Source organism: Lissotriton helveticus, chromosome 3_1 (assembly GCF_964261635.1).
Source record: "Lissotriton helveticus chromosome 3_1, aLisHel1.1, whole genome shotgun sequence".
Taxonomy (NCBI): Eukaryota; Metazoa; Chordata; class Amphibia; order Caudata; family Salamandridae; genus Lissotriton; species Lissotriton helveticus.
In genome coordinates, this window is record NC_136061.1 from 916,565,774 (window position 1) to 916,586,813 (window position 21,040).

The 21,040-nt window shown below is 41.5% G+C and overlaps 1 protein-coding gene across 1 annotated transcript in view; it reads right to left on the bottom strand.

The window, feature by feature from the left end:
• Window positions 1–21,040, bottom strand: part of MYOM3 (myomesin 3) — a 451,709-nt gene that overhangs the window by 178,803 nt on the left and 251,866 nt on the right. Inside the window, exons 13-15 of the mRNA XM_078681253.1 lie at window positions 15,320–15,373; window positions 1,973–2,100; window positions 1,557–1,740 (exon numbers count right to left, since the gene is read on the bottom strand). Coding sequence (XP_078537379.1) covers window positions 1,557–1,740; window positions 1,973–2,100; window positions 15,320–15,373 — 366 coding nt within the window. The remainder of the gene's footprint in view (window positions 1–1,556; window positions 1,741–1,972; window positions 2,101–15,319; window positions 15,374–21,040) is intronic.

Sequence of the window (21,040 nt, forward strand, 5' to 3'; positions counted from 1 at the left end):
TCTCCAATATCCACACAGCAGAACGGTTAAGGTTACCCGGTGCCAAAGAGAGGATTTGCTCCCTTAGCCACACCCCTATTTTACCTGAGCGAGTGGTCAGGGACAAAGCCCTCCTTTCTAAAAGGAGATGCGTGATTGGGGGTGCCTGTGAGAGAGAGCCCAGGCCCAATCACACAACTACCAGAAGGGGGAGAAAAAAACAACAATGTTCGGAGGAACGCTTTAAATGAAAGAGGCCATTTACTTCTGGCCTTCATGCTGTCACTGCCAGGGCCAAGGCTTATGTTTGGGTGGGGCTCATGTTTGGGGGGTCCTGGCCCACCCGGCCCACCCGCTAGAACCGGGCCTGAGTCACAGGCATGGTGGTCTGCTAACCCCAGCAGGTCACCATCCCTATGATTTTGCCCATTCCCAATGGGTTGCAAATTGCGACCTGCCTCGTGAATAATGATGAGGGAGGTCAATTTGCGACCTACTGGGAATCGCAAACCGTGTCAAACACACTGTTGTGAATCGCATTTTGCGACTTCTTAATTGCGAGTCGCAAAAAGTCCCAATTAGGAACTCGCAAAAGGTAGAGATCGTACATATGGTCCAAAGTGAGATTGCCTTGATCCAGGGAGGCAGAAAAAGAACCAAATGAGAGTTTGGTGCCCTTATCTCAAGATATCACATGATACATTGCAAAACTATTACCTATTTGGAAAACTTGGAAGAAATTATGAATGTTCTCTCTCTCTCCACCAAATATTGTGCAACCTTTGTAAACATGTCAGACTAAATTAGAAAGAACTCTCTGCTCCTTATAGGGATGGGTTCAATTAATCCTTTTTTTGCCATTTGTTATGGAAGGCACTTAAGGGGAGCTGTGAGACCCCAGAAAGCCATATCATAACTAAGGCACTGTGTAAGTTCTTATCATATTTATATGGGCATGCTTCAGAGGCCTCACTAGATTAGATGGACATTATCATTAGCAAATTGGTTTGTGACATTATGAAAATACACTCTTGTATAGTTGCATAATCTGGAGATGATGTGTTAAAAGAAGCTACCTCCACAAGGTACATCTTTTGAGATAAAAAAAAATATGCCAATGCATGGCAAACTATCTTTAAGGACTGTACAATCTGGTCACTGTGTGTGAGTCTTTAGTGGCCTTTTGAAACTAGATTACGCTTTTAGTCAAAAATAAAGCTCTTTAAAAGGACTTGTAACCATTGCTGGTTTCCCTATTATAAGGTTTTGCAAGAGTTTACGTTAACTTCAGGAATGGGGTGACTTTTATATTGTGGGTTCCTACAAAAGGAAGGTGACCTAAATGTTAACCATTTCTTTATCTCACATTAATGATGAAGTGTATTGAAAGTACATTTGATGGAATGTTTGTATTTCCACAATAAAATTGTATTGATTGGTTGATTGAACTGGTTGGAGTATAAAATGTAAATAGTCTTTTGGTCAGGGGATACAGCCTTCATTTACCATTACCTATTTTAACAACACCCTCTACTATAAACAGATTTCTATAATGTGTAATAATTTTGTTAACTTACCTAATGTCGATATTGGAGAAATTGGCTCAGTGGGTAAGGAGGGTTCACTCACTCCATACTTGTTAACAGATCGCACCCGGAAACAGTAGGATTTTCCTTTCAGAAGGTCCAGTGCTGTAAACCTCAGGGAATCAACATTCTTGTCCAAATTAGCCCTCTGCCAGCTAGCACTTCCAGCTATGGCCTAAGGGTGAGTAGAGTAGTTTAAGCACACATTTTCTCAAATTATTAACATTAATCGATGTATTAGATTGAAAGTGTTCAAATATTATTTTGGTCGATCTGACAGATAAAACTGCTTTACTTATTTTGGAAATGTTGCTTTCAGCAATCGCCAACCATTCATCGTTAGGCCCTACCTAAACACCAGAACAATATTTTAAAAACTTTTAATCACATATTAAAAAGTCTCTCACCTTCTCAATGTAGTAAGTGAGTGGCTCTTTGCCTCTTGGTACTGGCTCTTCCCAGGCAATGACAACATAATCTTCACTGACCTCACATGCATGCACATTTGTTGGTGGGAGGGGAATTCTGATGTCTTCTATAGAAAGTCATAATAGAAAGTAAATGCTTAAATAATTTGCATAAACACATTAGAATAACAAGCTTATTATTTAAAGTATAAATAAAACATTGCATAAAATACAATCCTATAGTAACCGGAAAGGAAAATATATTTTGAATATACAATTAATTTATTTTAATTAAACATAGTAACCACTGGACTAAGGGTTTTAACCTCTATTATTCTAACAATGTTACATAAAATAGTTTTTTATTATGTGGTTGTTATTGTTTCTTTCATAAAAAAAATCTCATCATAATTATATTGGCAATAAAAGATGCTGGTTCAGTTAAAATCGACGGTAATACTTTTAAAATGTTATTTTCAGGTGACAAGTGTATCAAAAGGAATATTGGTAGTAGAAGTTGACAAATCAGGTTTCTACAAGGCTATACACATACAAGTGTATGAGATAAGAAAAACGATATTGATTTATTCACAACATTTAAAGCCCCATGCCATTTATTACTGAAATAGTTGCACATTTTGCATTTAGAAATAATAAGCTCAATGAATAGGCTTACCTTAAAGGGGGCATACCTGGTACCTGAGGTGTTACCCTTATGTTATATAGATGAGATGGATTTTTCAAGCATTTACCCATTAACCATTATTCTTCCCATATTAAAGTGTATTCAATTGCACTTCTACAACATCATGTTCTCCTAAGTTTTTTTTATACCCTCTCAACATTGGGATAAGAATATTTAACATTTTGAAAAATCTTGTTCTTCAGTTTGACACTGTTTGACCAAATCGTTTAGCGGAAGTCGTGCTATTTGCTGGTGGTCAAAAAGAACTGCACAATTTCCAGCTGATAGAATACCAATAAATCTGCAAATACCTGCATATTATTTAGCATGTTTGCAAGGGTATATTATGAATAATATTGTGCAAATTGCGAAAGCTTGACTGGTTTCAATGCTTGACGGTTCTCAGTGACCCTCATAGTTGAAATCTTCACCTCCTTCTCGCCTGTAATTGCTATAGGAAGATCTCCCACGACTTGCTATAAAATAGGAAGGGTTTAGGGAGTGATTTATGGAAAAACATGCTAATACAAAAAAACACTACACCAGAGTAAGAATGTTGCTATTCACAAACTACCGCAACTACGACCCCCAGCATAAGATATAGGAACTTATCCATCAGCTGTCCACTGCCCCCAAATCTGACCACCAGATCACAAACTGGAAACCCCTCACCCCTGAAACACCGCATAAACCATGAGAACAATCCACTACGGCTTCCACAGACCCCTGCCTCCCATAATATCTACAGCTTACGAGGAACTCAGATAAGCTACCACCTCACTGCCATCATAAATGTCTCCACCCAACGTGGAACCTTCCAGAGTAACTGGAAAAATGCAGAAATCACAGCTCTCCTGAAAAAACTTACAGAAGAACCAAAAGGGCCCAGCAACCATAGACCCATCTCGCTCCTGCCCTTCCCATCCAAAGTCGTGGACAAAGCTATCAACAAAAAACTCTCCAAATCTTGTTGAACAAGACCACCTCCTAGACATCTCACAGTCTGGATTCTGCAGCAACACCAGCACAGAAAATGCCCTCGTTGCAGCAACTGATGACATCCAGACCATCACGGACAACGGAGAAACCACAGAACTCAAACTGCTCAGCTTCTTTGAGGCCTTCAATACCGTCTCCCACAGCAGCCTCATCACAAGACTCCACAACTCCTGAGTACAAGGTCCCCCCCCCTGACATGGCTTGCCTCCTTTCTTTCCAACAGGACTCAGTGGGTCAGCCACCCATCCTACACTTCTGTCATAAGTTCCCACAGAATCAACATTCTCTCCTATGCAGATGACATTCAGCTCATCCTCTCTCTCACAGACAACAACCACACCACCAGGACCAACTTCACCACCATCATGTCATACGCAGCAAACTGGATGAAATAGAACTGTCTTAAACTGTCTAAAACTAAACACTGATAAAAACAGAAGTCTTGATCTCCGGGTACTGAAGCTCTTCATGGGACTCCTCCTGGTGGCTTACCAACCTAGGACCCTCGCCCACCCCCACTGACCACACTAAAAACCTCTGCATCTTCTTGTACAACAGACTCTTGATGGTCAAACAGGTGAACGCTATCACCTCATCCTGTTTCTTCATCCCACGAATGCTCCACAGGATATTCAAATGAATTCCCACTGACAACAGATGCACATTCTCCCAGGCCCTCATCACCAGCAGACTAGACTACAGTCAGTGCACTCAATGCTGGCATCACACATTAACTCATAAAAAGACTCCAGATCGCCCAGAATGCCACCGCCAGACTCATCATCAACATCTTCTGCAGTGCATACATCATGCCCCACTTCAGAGAGCTACACTGGCTACCAATTCAGAAGAGCTGCCAATTCAAACTGCTCATCCGCGCATGCAAAGCCCTATACAATGCCAAACCTGCCTACCTTAACCACTGCCTTAAATTCCACAACCAGCCAGGTCAGTGCACTTAGCCAACCTCAACCTTGCACAGATACCTTGCGTTCGCAGAAGCATATCAGGACGACACTCTTTCTCCTATATCGCCTCCAAATCCTGAAACTACCTTCCACATCACATCAGGACCTTCCCATCCCTACTAGAGTTCTGCAAGAAACTAAATACCTGGCTGTTCAGATAGGAGCCTGATTGGCCTACTCATCTTTTCCAGCTTTTGGAACCCCCTGGGTGATAAGAGTGCTTTACAAAATCTACCTAACATAACATAACACCGCCATGACGCGTTTTGCCTCAAAAGGAGGCTTGATCACATGACAAACTGCAAGCCCAGAATCAGACTATTTTAAGTGACAGTGCGAAGCAGCAGACAATAGACATGGAGAGAATACTGTGCAAATTTGCGTCAATGCGACCAATACATGAATAGATAAATAGTGTATCAAATTTTAAAACAACCTGTATAGCAGCAAACCTAAAAAAAGTTTTGAATTAATTGCATGATAATAAATCACAGGAGATAACGTATTTAGAGAAATTCCTATATACCATAACGGCTAATATCATAAATAGGAGAATAATCTAATCTGCTCTTACATTGTATTGTGTAGGGTCAAACTAATACGTCATGGTCCCACTGTCCTTTGCAAACAAATTGCTAGCACAATTTAAAGCTCAATTTTAAAGAGCATTCCCATGTCAACATTGTCTGATACATTTTTTTAGCTGGATTAACTTCAAATGCATACAGCCCAAGTGGGCCATTCAGTAAATAAATGTCTGCTCAAAGAATTAAAGTGCCATAAGTGATGTGCAAAGTACAAAGATAAAGTGCAAAAGGCGCAAGACAAAACAGATCATTAAAAAGTCACAAATTTGTGTAAAAATTACTTAATGCTCATGTAACCAAATATTTCTATTAAATTCCGCTAAAACCATTCAGTTGATGTCTCTATCCGGACAGGCTAAAATATTTCTTAAGAAACCTAAATACAGGTATACAGATCTTCCCTGTCATTCAGTCCATTAGGATTCTTTGTGTTTAGCTCCAATATGTATCTAGTCTCAAGGAGACGGAGTTTGGCCTCTCAGTCCCCTCCTCTCCTTGATACTTCTACTGTATCAATGACAAAATACTGGAGCTGATCAGGACTGCCTAGATGTTTGGCTTCAAAGTGCCTGGCAACCGGATAGGTCTGGTCATGTCCCACAGTAGCCTGTATGTGTTGGAGTATCCGCTTGTGGGCGGGTAGTCGAGTACTGCCCACATATTTCAACCCACATGGACACTCCAACACATATATGGCATAATCAGTCCTACAGGTCAACCTCTTGGTGATGGCAATTGGTTCCTGCCGAAAAGGACTGCTGTAATGTGTCCTATTACTACCATATCGGCAGGCCTTGCATTGCGGGCATGTTTTAAAACCCTTGCTGAGAGACAACCAAGTGGTAGACAGTTGAGGCTCCAAGGTGTTCCTAACTAGCGCCTTGGCCATGGAGGGTGATCTACGAAAAGTTAACAATGGTTTGTTCGTCACTCTTTGTCCAATAATTGGATCACTTTGGACAAGGTTCCAATTTTTGTACAAGATCTTGCTCAGTTCCCCATGCTGACGATTGTAAGTCAGTATAATACGGGAAGGTACTTCAGGAATCTTATCCAACAGTGGATCAACCCTTGCCATAGCTCTATCCTTCGGAACCATAGCCTCCTGTCTAGTAATAGACTTGGTCCATTGAATAGCTTTGAGTAGGCTTGTGTTTGAATAGCCTTTGGCCAAGAAGCGTAGTCTACTTGCCTCTTGCGCTGCTGTGCATTCTACCTCCGTGCTGCAAATTCTTCTGATCCGAAGCATTTCCCCAAAGGGAATGCTCCGGATCAGATGTGCCGGATGATGGCTACTGGCATGCAATACTGTGTTGCCAGCACTAGGTTTCCTGTACAATCTAGTTGCTAGGCTGTCATTCTCAACAAATACTTCTACATCTAAAAAACACAGTGATCTGGAGCTGATATTGGAGGTAAACTTCAAATGAATGCTGTTCTTATTGATTACCTCTACAAAAGCCATGGCACTTTCGAGGGTGCCCCTCCAAACAAGGAACAAATCATCTATATAACGCAGGTACAGTAAAATACTGTGGGTAGCAATTTCCTGGTGTTGGCCAAAAAGGACCTGCTCCTCCCACAGCCCAACGTGTAAACACGCGTAGCTGGGGGAGAAGCAGACCCCCATCGCCACACCTCTGACCTGCTGGTAGATGACACCATTAAAGATGAAAACATTTTGTTCCAAACACATCTTAGTAATGTCCAGTAGCATCCTGTTGTGAGCCACTGAACTGGGGGTGCATTTGTTAAGATAGAATTCCATGGCTTTCAATCCGTCACAGTGTCTTATAGAGGTGTATAGGGCCGACACATCAAGAGTCATCAATAACATGTTTGGACCCCAGGAAAACCGCTCCACTTTGCACAAGAAATCGAAAGAATCTTATACATAGGAATCTGAAGACTTGACAAAATCTTGAAGGAAGAAGTCAATATACTTTGACACATTCTCCATCGAACTGTCAATAGCAGAGATAATGGGCCGACCAGGTCGTATGTCGGCCCCCTTATGGATTTTGGGAATTAGGTAGAAGGACGGGAACCTTATACAAGGAACATTTATTTAGGAAAGCATTGCAAAAGCGGTGATTCAGCTCCCGACTACATTGACCAGAATGCTTGATGCTACACGCCCTGCTGGGCGGTGTTGTGAATATTTAAATTGAATGTGGGAGACAAGGCAGCTGTTTCTTTCCTTCTGTGTCTGCCATTGAGAAAGGGAGAATGTCTCCGGAAACGCGTCTGGCAAAAGGCTGTTAAAGACCTACGAATTCAGTAGGCTGTGCCTCTGCTGTTGCCGTTTTTAAATAAATAAGGTTAAAGCTGAACTTCGTGTGAGGCACTTCACTCTTTGAGCAAGTTACATTTGGATATATATATATATACATATATATATATATTTAGTAGCCGAAAGACTGCGTACACTGAGACGCGTCAAAAAAATGCAGCAACACCCGCAGAAATAAAAAAAGACGCGAAAGGAGAAGGAAACACAAACAAAGGGGGACAGAGCAAAAAGACAAAACAATCATGGAAAAAGAAGAAGTAGAGATGGGGAGATCCATTGTAAATCTATCGGATGTAGTCCTCACAAAAGCGGAACAGCAACTTTTGGAGCTTGGCTTGAACTTCTGCCCCGAACAAAATTTTAAATATGCCTCCACTAGAGTCGATGTGTACCGATATATTCGCAAATTAAAGTTTGGTAAAAATTCTTTGCGCTACAAAAATTAAAGTCTACTAATGGTACTGAAGCCAACAATAGAACCAACAACACTGATAATGAACCCCAATTATCAGTATGTGACGTACCAGTGTTCCTTGATATGTATGATCTCAACCATGCAACAAACTCTCAAACAATGGTTGGTGATGTTGACACAAGCACACAAAAAAGATTAGAAAAAATCAACATGATTAAAAAAGGTGCAGGTATCACGCCATTCAAAGGAAAATCAGAGTTTGTGCCTATCATGACTAAAGATGCGGTGGATGTTTTCCAAGATTGCATTATTGCAGATATCAAAGAGTTGTACAAAAAATCAACAATCAAAAGAAAAAGAAGTACAATGTGCAAAAGGCCAAATACTTTGAACTTATGAAAAAGCTTAAAGATAACCCCAATATAATAGTGAAAACTGCAGATAAAGGGGGTAACATTGTTATTTGGCCCAAATCGGATTATTCTACAGAGGCACAAAGGCAGCTACAAGACCCTGCTTGCTACATAAAATCAACCAACAAAGAGTATCTGAAGGCAAATGAAAGCTTACACAAACTGCTTCTAAAATATCGCAGGGAAGGCCTTATCTCAGCTGACGAGTACAAATGTATGTATAATGAACATCCAGTCCTGCCAGTCCTCTATCTTATCCCAAAAATTCACAAAGGGACATCGCCTGTTCCCGGCAGGCCCATTATCTCCGCCATAAACAGCTGTAGAGAAAATGTCGGTCAATATATTGATTTCTTCTTACAAAACTGGGTCAACAACCTTCCCAGTTTTGTCCGGGATACAAGTGACTTTTTAGCAAAAATAGAGGACTTGGATTGGCAAGAAGATATGTTGCTGATTACTCTTGATGTCGAACAGTTGTATACGAGTATTGCTCATTCTTGTGGTCTAAATGCAGTCACTTACTTTCTTGGTCAAAGACCTGCTGAATTTTATGAACAATTATAAGGTGATCCTAGGCCTGATTGAATGGTGTCCGGGTAATAATTACTTTTCATTTGGCAAGGAGATTTGGAGACAGCTGAGAGGTGTGGCTATGGGGGCCTGCTTCTCCCCCAGCTATGTGTGTTTACACGTCGGCTGGTGGGAGGAGCGGGTCCCCAATGTCACACATCGAGTATGGGTACGGGAGAAAATTGTAAAGTATCTCCGCTATATTGACAACATTTTTATTGTTTGGCAAGGGGATGAAAATGAAGCACGTACATTTATTGATGAGATCAACTACAACCCCCTTAATCTAAAATTCACTTCCAGTATAAGTGCCAAACAAGCAGAATTTCTGGATGTCAAAATGTATATGGATGACAACAAGCGGATACAAACCACCCTACATAGAAAGGCCACTGCAGGCAATACCACGCTCCATGCCTCTAGTCTTCATCCCAGGCATACTATCCACAGCATACCTTATGGAGAAATCCTAAGGCTAAAAAGAATATGCAGTTCTACTGAGGATTTTGGTAGATGTGTCACTGAGCTAAAACACCGAATGAAGGCCCGTGGATATTCAGACCGGCTGTTCAAACAAGCATTGACCAAAGCAGAAAGTTGCTCTAGAGCCAGTCTACTCTCAGACACCACCAATAAGAACGATATGGCCACAGATTATGCCAGCGTAAATAGCGTAGACTGTCCCAGGTTTATAACAGACTATAGCAGTCAGGAGACCAAAATTAGACAAATAATTAACCGGAACTGGTCTACTGTCCTAACAGATACTGTTTTGGGATGCATGTTGCCAAAACAAACCTTTGGTCACTTTCAGGCGGGCACAGAGTATGGGTGCAGTTCTGGACCAAAGTAGTCCAGAACTACAACAAAAACCTAATTGGTTATTACCATCAGGGTTCCGAAAATGCTCAACTTGCAGAGCATGCAAGTTTGGAATTAACAAAACACATTACAGAACCCCATTTTCCACCGCTGAAATTCTGATTAAAGGCAGCCATACCTGCAAGACGGAATACGCAGTATATGTCCTGACGTGCACTTGTGGCCTTAATTATATAGGCAGTACAAAACAGCAAGTGCACGTCAAGGTCCTTCAGCATATTCGTGCCATCTTACATTGTGATCAGGCATACCCAGTGGCTCGCCACTTTGAGAGCATACACAATAAAGATATCAATTGTCTCTCATATTACGTGGTGGCATCTGTCCCTAAACTCAGAACGGGAGGGAACCGCGAGCTCAAACTGAGGCGGCTTGAGTCAAGCTTCATCCTCGAGTACGACAGCAAGTGGCCCAACGGGCTAAATAATACTGAGGATTTGTGCCATTTCCTCTAGAGACTCGCTTCCATAATTAAAGTCTAGTTGGTCAGGATACATTTTTTCCAGCATCCCTTCTGCTCCCTAGATATGTCAGATTCCCTGTGATCTAGGGAGATGGTCAATGTTTCAGTATTCAGTTTACATATTGGGTTCATGTATAACAGTAGAAGTGGCTAGTCAAGTTCCTTGTTAGCCACTCGAATGATAATTCCATCTTTTCCGCTTCCTTATGTATATAGTAATTAATTGATTTGATATATAGATGTATTTTTATTATTCTAGATGTGTGATTTTTTAGCACTTTTTTTTACACAGGGTGTTTTTACTACATTTAAAAAAAACTTTTTTATAAGTATTTAAACCAGTATTAAATGTTTCAATATATGCTTTCACGTAACATATGTAAGGCAAATATTTTCCTTCAATGTCGTAACAAGCATTTATGCATTACATACACAGGTTACTATCAATATGCACTTCTAGCACTTTTTCCTCTCCCTTTTATCGCATTTTTGTACACAATACAATCACTCCACGAATTATAGACTATGATTCAATGATTATTGTCATTTGCACTTTCAATTTTACCCGTTTCCCTATTATGTACAGGTCGCTGCTTTGTACAATGCATAATGTTTCTAAAAGGGATTTATCCTTAAATAATTATTGAAACGACACAAGATAGATGGTTTTTAATTGAAAATGTTCTTTTAATTATTTCCATCATGCTGAGTTATTTTTTCACTGTAAAGTAATTTATTTTGTGCTTTTGCATATGTCTTCAGCGACACTATAGAGTGTTTTCCCTATTGCTATGATCATGTGACCTGTTTGAAAATTGGTGGGGAGGCGGGCTTCACTGCATTATAAAAAAAAAAAAAGAAAATACCGTTGGGTCATTGCATGTGATCAAGGGCTCTTGGAGCCCGAAACGCGTCTTGCCCTCTTGCTACCAACCTTTCCTGCAATAAAGACCTGTGAATTGTAAGCTGTGGTCCGTCTCCTGTTTGCTTCGCTAGTCCTGGGTTGCGCTGGGATTAGAAGTGGCGTTCCTTGGAGTCTGCGCACATATATATATATATATATATATATATATATATATATATATATAAATATATTAACAACACAAGGTAGCCCAAGGAGAAACACCACAAGGCAGTAGATTCCGTTCGTTTATTTTCCTTTTTCAGCAGCTTGCAAACAGGCTTTCAGCATAACTGGCATTGCTTGATATAAATGGCCAAACGCGTTTCAGGAACAGAACTTCCTTTCTTCAGTGGCACAGGATGCAATGAACACAGAGCAGCATTGCTTACGCATATATAGAGAGTACCTGCCAAAGTGGGCGTGGCCATCATGGCCTTCTGGTCTCCGTAGTTCGTGTTACTTTACCCAAGTGGGTCCGCTCTGTGCTCACAATTAAAAGCAATTTTGATGCCCCAGTGGGTTAATGACAGTGTCTGTTGTAAAGTCTGCACCGCTTTCCAGCTGCCAAAACACGAACATTTCTGTCTCCCAAGTACCGACTCCTGGTGGGTCTTCAGTACAGGCCCGCTTGAAGCAGCAGTGGGCGTTTCTCCGCGGCAGGCAACGCCGCTCAATATTAACAACACAAGGTAGCCCAAGGAGAAACACCACAAGGCAGTAGATTCCGTTCGTTTATTTTCCTTTTTCAGCAGCTTGCAAACAGGCTTTCAGCATAACTGGCATTGCTTGATATAAATGGCCAAACGCGTTTCAGGAACAGAACTTCCTTTCTTCAGTGGCACAGGATGCAATGAACACAGAGCAGCATTGCTTACGCATATATAGAGAGTACCTGCCAAAGTGGGCGTGGCCATCATGGCCTTCTGGTCTCCGTAGTTCGTGGTTTGGCAGGTACTCTCTATATATGCGTAAGCAATGCTGCTCTGTGTTCATTGCATCCTGTGCCACTGAAGAAAGGAAGTTCTGTTCCTGAAACGCGTTTGGCCATTTATATCAAGCAATGCCAGTTATGCTGAAAGCCTGTTTGCAAGCTGCTGAAAAAGGAAAATAAACGAACGGAATCTACTGCCTTGTGGTGTTTCTCCTTGGGCTACCTTGTGTTGTTAATATTGAGCGGCGTTGCCTGCCGCGGAGAAACGCCCACTGCTGCTTCAAGCGGGCCTGTACTGAAGACCCACCAGGAGTCGGTACTTGGGAGACAGAAATGTTCGTGTTTTGGCAGCTGGAAAGCGGTGCAGACTTTACAACAGACACTGTCATTAACCCACTGGGGCATCAAAATTGCTTTTAATTGTGAGCACAGAGCGGACCCACTTGGGTAAAGTAACACGAACTACGGAGACCAGAAGGCCATGATGGCCACGCCCACTTTGGCAGGTACTCTCTATATATGCGTAAGCAATGCTGCTCTGTGTTCATTGCATCCTGTGCCACTGAAGAAAGGAAGTTCTGTTCCTGAAACGCGTTTGGCCATTTATATCAAGCAATGCCAGTTATGCTGAAAGCCTGTTTGCAAGCTGCTGAAAAAGGAAAATAAACGAACGGAATCTACTGCCTTGTGGTGTTTCTCCTTGGGCTACCTTGTGTTGTTAATATATATATATATATATATATATATATATATATATATATATATATATATATATATATATATATATATATATATATATATATATATATATATATATATATATATATATGTATATATATATTTATATATGTATGCATGTATATATAATTCATTATAATTTTATCATGAAATATTTAGTGAACATTTAATGTGATGAGTATTTTATTATTTTTGGTTTCGTGGTTATTTTAATTTAATTAAAATGTTTATTTCACATTAAAATATTAAGAATGAATAAAGTTTACTATTTCCCCTCTACTTTACTATAGAGAGATCTCCACCGCAGTGAAAAGTTGCTGATTTATTCTTAAATTTTATATTAGTCTACACTTTTGTGTAAATCTATACTCGGAAATGGTGAATAGCAGAAAAATGTAGATTTACACCGAGGTGCAAGAATACATTTCCACAGGTATATTTACCTTTTACCATATGGTCCTACTTATGAATCTTCCATATTAACTGAGAAATTTGCCTGTTGCTCCTTTTGTCTGTACTGCATGATGGTCATGTTCATTTCTGTTTTTCTTTTCCCCTTGACTGAATATATTTCGACAATAAACTGCATGCTGAAGTTAATCTAAACATTCCCATTTCTGGACACACAGTACTTTACGTTACTCTTTATAGAAGAGCACAGCTGTATTAGCCTGAGAATTACGTTCTGTCATGATACCTGTATGATTTTCTACACACTTAACAAATGTACATGTTTAATATATATCAAGTGAATAGTATTCAGCTCCTTTTTGTCCTTATTTGCTATTTTCAGGGGTTAACAGTTGACATTGAATTGTAAAACATTAGGTCACAGAGGTGTTTATGAATTAGGTACACCAACCTAATCTTAAAAATCACAAACAATCGCCTCTTTAAGTGGCTGTACATGTCTGATAACTGGTGGTTTAATAAAATCGACAAACAGTACGGTTCTTTTAGTTTAAAAATGGCTGAAAGCTGCCTTATAACTGTACAAGTTAAATGAAGCCCAGCCTAAAACATGCTACAATCTAAAACAAAAATATTCCAAATGAATAACATTGAAGCAGCATCATTTTGAATACATTTTTAAAGATTAAAGGGGTTATGTGTTTGAAAGATGTGCTATTTTGAGAAGTTCGCAAATGGTTTTCTTCTTATTCGCTGGCAACATTTTCCTAGTTAAACTTGATGTTTATTCTGAATTTTCTTGATTAGCATAAATTGTTTTAAAAAAAAGGATTTAAAAAACAAAGTACATTATTTTAACAGTTTTAAATATTGCGGATAGCGTGTATTAAGGGGCATCATTAGTAAGTTTGAAAAATGGCAATTACATGTTTTTAACATTTTCAAGAGTTTTGTAAAGTTAAAATTGCTAAGTAAATTATCATAAGAATATTTTTTGTTGTGTAAGGTAATTTTATAGTGATATGCAATTCTAACTTCTCAACGCGAACCAAACGTGTTTTTTCACACATGAGCAGCACATTCTGCCTTTCCCACATTTTTTTAATTTTGAAAGAATAATAAATGTCCAACTTCACTAGCTCTGTGAATGTATTTCTCCATGAAGTTGGACGAGGAACACTTTGAAATTTCACGTCTCTATTTTTACAGTCTTTCACAGAAAAGTTTATTTCAATAAATTTCTGAAGAACACTGAGTTGCCCTGTTTGGGGTGCATGAATATCAATCATGGACAGCTTAATTACCGCACAGATTGTTATAAATATAAGTGAACAGTTTTAACATATCGCTTTATTTAACCTCTTTCCTAGTCTCTCTTCTTAGTCGCCGGGTCCAATACTGCAGACTTTCTATGTGAATTGAAGCACTTTTAGTTTTTGTAACATGCACAATATTAGAAATAATGTTGTATAATCCTAAAGTTGAAGCGGAGACATGTCTATGAAAAAAAGAACCTACGGTATTTAATTAGTTAACTGAAAGTGAAATGGTTTTTGGTATCATGGAGTGTAGTAAGTTAAGAATCTCAGAAGAGAGCATGTAAAGTAGAAAACACATATACTCTCCCTCAGCTCTTGGGTTTATCCTTCACCCTAGCCTGTAATCTAGTAATTCCCATGGAGTAAAATATACATATGTGTCTTTGCAGAGGTAAATATTCTAAAGTGTAAACGTTAAAATAGGCTGGTGGCATTTCATCCTCTAAATATCCTGCTTTTCCAATAGCAGGTACTATAGTAATTAGCACTATGGTGAGGCAGACACAGGATGAGTACCTAATCACCATTCAGCTCCTGCCTTTGACCATTCCCTACTTTGTCACTGAAGGAGTGCAATTCTAGCAGCAGCTTTGTGCTCTTGCCACACTATGCCAGCTCCTGTAATGCAGACGTTTCATATGATTCTTGCATGATGAAGTCATATATTAAACCATGGAGAACCTTCACCCTCCAACTGGACGTGGCTTCAGAAAAAATAAAACATACACTATTTGTTCACATTTTAAGAAAGTCAAAAATAAGTTACCTTCAAGATCATCTTTGCTTATTGTGATTGTCCTTCCCTCTCCCAAAGGTATCACTGAGTGTAGAAAATAGGATGATCAGGAAAAAAGAAACAACATTTGCGGTACATTTTCAATGAGTGTGTTCATAAATAGAAAACATGATTAATCATAACTTTCGATGCCCTTACATGCTGTCATTTATTCTTCCCACCTACCCAATTTTTGTCATAATTTCAATGCAGCAAGACCCTCCACAGCCTTTGTCATGCACACCTTCATATGATCACTGTCTCACTAGGAAAGTTCTAATGACATCACATTGGGAAAATAGATTAAGAAAGTGGAACTTGTGACATATGCATTTTAGTGGTCAACTAAGAAAATATGTATACATATATACATAACTATATGTATATATTTTTATATCTGGTGTTAAACCTGTCAGGCTTGGTGTTTCTATCTGCCGTCAGACCTCCTGTTTTTAATGGCCGTAGGACTTTGTGCACTTTACCCTCACTAACCAGTGCTACAGTGCTTATGCTCCTTGCTCAAAAAGTAGTAACATTGGCTTATACTGAATTGGCTTACTTAATCCACTTATAAGTCCCTAGTAAAGTGACACTGCATGTGCACAGGGCCTGTAAACTAAATGATAGTAGTGGGACTGGAGCACTGATTGTGCCACCCACTCAAATAACCCTTTAAACATGTCTCAAGACTGCAATTGTGGCCTCTGTGTGCAGTATTTAACCTGGCTCAATAAACCTTTTGCTAGGCCCAAACATTATTTTTTTAATACATAAATATCACATCTGAGGTAGACCCTGGACAGCTCCAAGTGCATGGTGCAGTGTATTTCAAATTTGGACAAGTACTTGTTAGTTTTACATGTCCTGGAAATTAAAAACAGTTACATTCATTTTTCACTACTGCAAGGCTTACCTTTCCCACAGGATAACATTTGAATTACCTTATTATATTTAAATAAGTGTAATTTCCAAATGGGAATAGGTACCCAGTTCATGTTTGGTGTCTCTGGAATCACAAGTTAAACTCCTAAGTTATGGTGAACTCAAATTCTAAATTGCCATTCGGAAAATGCAACTTTTATAGAGTTGGCATTTTCTTGCCTTAGCTATTTGGTGCCTGCAGCCTGTCTCCAGGTCACATGACAGGGTGTAAGTGGCAGTTGAGTTTTGTGTATTCCTCCTAAACAGCCACACACATTAGGGAGCTAAGGTGTGCCTGGATGGTCCATGACTGGCTGCGTGGTTGGGAGGAGCTGGCACAGCCCCACTTACACTTGAATAGGCTGTGTTCTGCCTACACACAACGGGCTCCATACCCTCAGTAATTAGTCTGAAGCCAGGACCAGGAAGACAGGGCAACTGTGCACCTCAAAGACATGCCTATAGAAGCTTCTCCCCACTTCAAAGGCACAACTGTCTATAAATACTGGACCTCAGACACCAACTCTTCAGTACACTTCTGGACCTGTGGATACTCTGCCTGGAAGAAGAACTGCTGTGATGCTAAAAGGACTGCCACTCTGCTGGACTGCTTCTCTGAAGGAACTGCTGCCCTGCTATGCTGACCTGCTGCCTGCTGCCCTCTTGGCGGTGGAAGAAGAACTAGACCTGTCACTTCATCTTGAACCCAGGACTCCAGGATGACTTCAAGAGCTAGTCTGCTGACCTCCTGATTTGAGCCTCAGGGACATAAAGGGCTTCCCTACATCCTGCACCAGTGGGTTCCTGACCCCCAAGTGGTGCCTCTCAGCTCCTGGACCCTTGGTGTGGCTCAAGGGTGCTGACATCAAGCTTTCGGGCTCTTTGCGGCTGTGAATAGACCATTTGCATCAAGATCTCGCCGCTCCCACTGCAAATCAGCATGAAGCTCGGTCAGCCGACTTTTTGTACTGCAGCATTGGCCTTTCGTGGAGACCGCCAAAGCTTCGGTGACAGCCTTCCGCAATGCTCTCCTTGCTCCTCGTGGCCCTCTTTAATTCAAATGGGACTCTTGGCCCAAACTTGAAATGGTAAACTTCAGCGGGTCTAACCTGGTGAACGTATCCAATCTGTGTCGAATGCGGTCGGCCTGAAAGTGTGACTTTGAGCAGATATGCCAGGTAGGCACTTTATATTTTTTGGCGCTATTTGTCATTTTGGTCTTGTTTTTGATTATATTTTGCTCTTTTTTTCTAACTAGGTGTGGGATCATTTTTGGGTGGTGTTTTAACTGTTTTACTGTCTGAAGAGTTGCACAAATACCTTACGCATTGCATCTAAGTTAAGCCTGACTGCTCTGTGCCAAGCGACCAGGGGATTGAGCACAGATTAATTTGGGGTTTGCTTGTGCCTTACCCTGACAAGGATTGTGGTTGTTGCTTGACCAAGGTACATTCCCCTGTCAACCAGTAACCCAATTTCTCACAAGGGTTATATAACGCTCTTCTGGGTACAGAAAAGGATTAGCTCATGAAACTGAAAATATCCTGGCACTGACTAAAGGTCTATAGTCTAAGAAGTCAATTTTGCTTCATATGCTGGCAAGAATGGCTTGTAACTGAAATGTATTTACATTAGACCTATGCGTGGCAGGGAAAGGACTGGTTAAGTTCACATCCCCTTGCTCCGCTCACCTCGCCCACTCATAGCCATTGTCATAGCTTTGGCTGTTAAATTCGGGGGAAGGTGAATCTCAAATTTCCTAACTGAAAAGTAGTGGGCTGCAGGGTGGAGGGGCAAGATAAGCAAGGTTCTGGTTGGACTGATTAAACGAGGAACAGGGTGAGTACTGATTTGTATTAGGAAAGCCTCTGTCTAGAATGCCACAGCAAGCAAAAAAAAACGATGGGTTGAAATGCAACCCAAGTGATTGCTACTGGTTAGGCTATTTAGAAACATTCATCCCATCAACTTTTGGGCATTTGATTGAAAGTAATATGCCTGGAAACCTCTTGGGAGTTTCATGCCCAAACACCCCACCCAGAAGATATGCTCATGCTACCTTCACCTGGTAGTTCTCCCTGGGTACTCATGACTATGGATACGTTAAACACAGCAACCTGGATCCCTGCTCTGAATTCACTTATTTGAAATGTATTTTCACTGCACTCACTCTTCTTCATCTCTTCTACAAGAAAACTTTATGGTAGAGTTGTGAAATCGGTGCATGCAGGTAGGACTCCATGATTCAAGTCCTCACCTTTTACAAATCATTTTATCAAGTGACGGACAACCCCATGCACTAAGCCAAAGGCACAAATCGAGGTGAGGTGCCAGCAAATTAATTAGGTGAGTGGAGCCAAAGAGGTGCAAAGAGTCTGGCATGGCTCTAAATGTCCATGCACTAGCCAAGCCATAGCCAAGCCATCAAAACATTTGCAATGTATATCGTGCACCAAACATAATGTAAATATATAACACAGTCTTTTCAAAATTAATAAAGGTGTATTTCTTTAACACGTGGATGCATTTCACCTTAATTCGTCAGATTATATCATTGTATATACGGACATTTATCAAATGTTATAGTTCCTAAACATTAACTTAGAAACATTAATGGCTCGCCCCCAATGACAATGCCATTAGTGAACTAAGAGTCAAGTCAGTAGTTGAAATGAAATGAAATGAAATGAAAAAGAAACTTGATAAAGCGCACTGTGGCCAAGCGGCTTCCTGGCGCTGGGGACTAGACCTGACTCAACGGTGGATTCCAGGAAGCTAGCAAGGAAATGCCTGGGAAAACAAGAATGTTTTCAGGGCTTTACGAAAATGAGTGTAGATGGGGATGGAGCGAATGAAAAGAGGAAGACTGTTCCAGAACCGGGGGGCCAAGACCGAAAAACGGGTGCCCCCTGTTCTGGATTTGCGGAAGCGGGGAACGTGCAAGAGAGATAGAGAAGAGGAACGGAGAGTGCGGCTGGGGATGTAGGGGGTGATCATAGAACTAATAAAAAGGGGAGCTGAGTGGGTGTGCGCCCGAAAAGCCAGACAGGCCAATTTGAAAAAAGATCTGAGGTGTACAGGGAGCCAATGGAGGGACCTAAGTGCAGGGGTAATGTGGGAAGATCTGGGGAGACGAAGAATGAGGCGGGCTGCCTGATTTTGGATGGCCTGAAGGCGTCGGGTTTCATAAGCGGGTATGCCCACGTACAGACCATTCCCATAGTCAAGGCGGGAGGTGATGAGAGCCATGACTATGGATTTGAGGGCGTCCGCTGAGAAATACCGGGAAATCTTCCGAATGAGGCGAAGGGACAGAAAGCAAGAAGATACAACGGAACTGACTTGGGCATGCATGGTCAGGTCATGGCTGACCTTGATGCCCAGGGTCCGAACAGAGGGAACCGGAGAGGGGGGGGAGCCGAAGGAAGGGGGCCAGTGAACCGTGGACCAGGGATTTAAAGGGCCACCAGTGAGGACAAGCTCCGTCTTGTCCGGATTGAGCTTCAAATGGTTGATGCTCATCCATTCAGAAATAAAGAGTAAAGTGGAGCAAAACTTAGGGAGAGAGTCCGAGGGGGAGGAGAGATCAAAAACGAGCTGGAGTTCGTTCGCGTAATTATACACAGAGACCCTCAGCTCGCGAAGAGAAATAATAAGGGGGTGAATATAAAGGTTGAAAAGAAGAGGGGAGAGGGAGGAGCCTTGAGGAACCCCACAGGTAACCAGACGGGGGGGAGCGGAAAAGCCGAGAGGTGGACCGCTTGGGACCTGCCGTGAAGAAAGGACGCTAGCCAAGAGAAGGCTGTGCCCCGAATGCCCGCTGCGCTGACACGGTAGAGAAGAATGGAATGGTCGACTGTGTCAAACGCAGCGGACAAATCGAGGAGAACCAGGGCTTGGGGAAGATTGATGTCAGCTTTCCCCTTAAGTTCGTCCAGGACCGCAATGATCACTGTCTCCATGGAGTGTCCTGGTCGGAAGCCCGCCTGATGGGAGGCCAAAAGGTGGTTCTCCTCGACATAAGAGGACAAGCAAGATGTGACATAGCTTTCAAGGATCTTACCCAAGTAAGGAAGAAGAGAAATGGGCCTAAAATTAGAAGGGAGGGAGGGGTCAGCACCAGGTTTTTTAAGAATAGGAAAAACTATAGCGGTTTTAAAAGAAGAAGGAACAGAACCCAGGGCCAAGGAGGCGTTGAGAAGGGCAAGAGAAGGGGCAGGGCAGCTGGTGAAGAGGGCTTTAAGGATCCGTGCCGGGGCACAGTCCGCCGGAGAGCCAGACTTAACTTTTGAGAGCAGGCTGAGGAAACGATCAATGGAAATGGGAGGAAAGTGATCCAGTGAGGAGGAGGGCAAAGGAGAGGGGCAAGGGACACCAGGTTGACACACCATGGGAATGTTGGCCTTTATGTTGGTGATCTTGTCAATAAAGTAATCATTAAGTGAAAAGCAGAGGATCTGGGTAGGAACAAGACAAGTGCTAGTGCGGTCAGAAGTAGCGAGGTGGCGGACCAGGGAGAAAATTTCTCGGGGTTTATTAGCAGAGAGGGCGACTCTCTCGGTGAAGTATTTGGTTTTGGCCGTCAGGATAGCTTTTTTATAGTCGTTTAAAAGAAGTCGGTATTTAGCACGGAGAGTGGGGCAGTAATTTCATCTCCAATGGCGTTCCGAACGTCTGAGATCGAGTTTGAGGTCTTTAAGCTCCCCGGTGAACCATTTATGTGCGTCATAGGGGCGGACAGATTTGACCTTCTTAAACTAAAAACTAAAGACCCATCTGTTTCCCAAATAA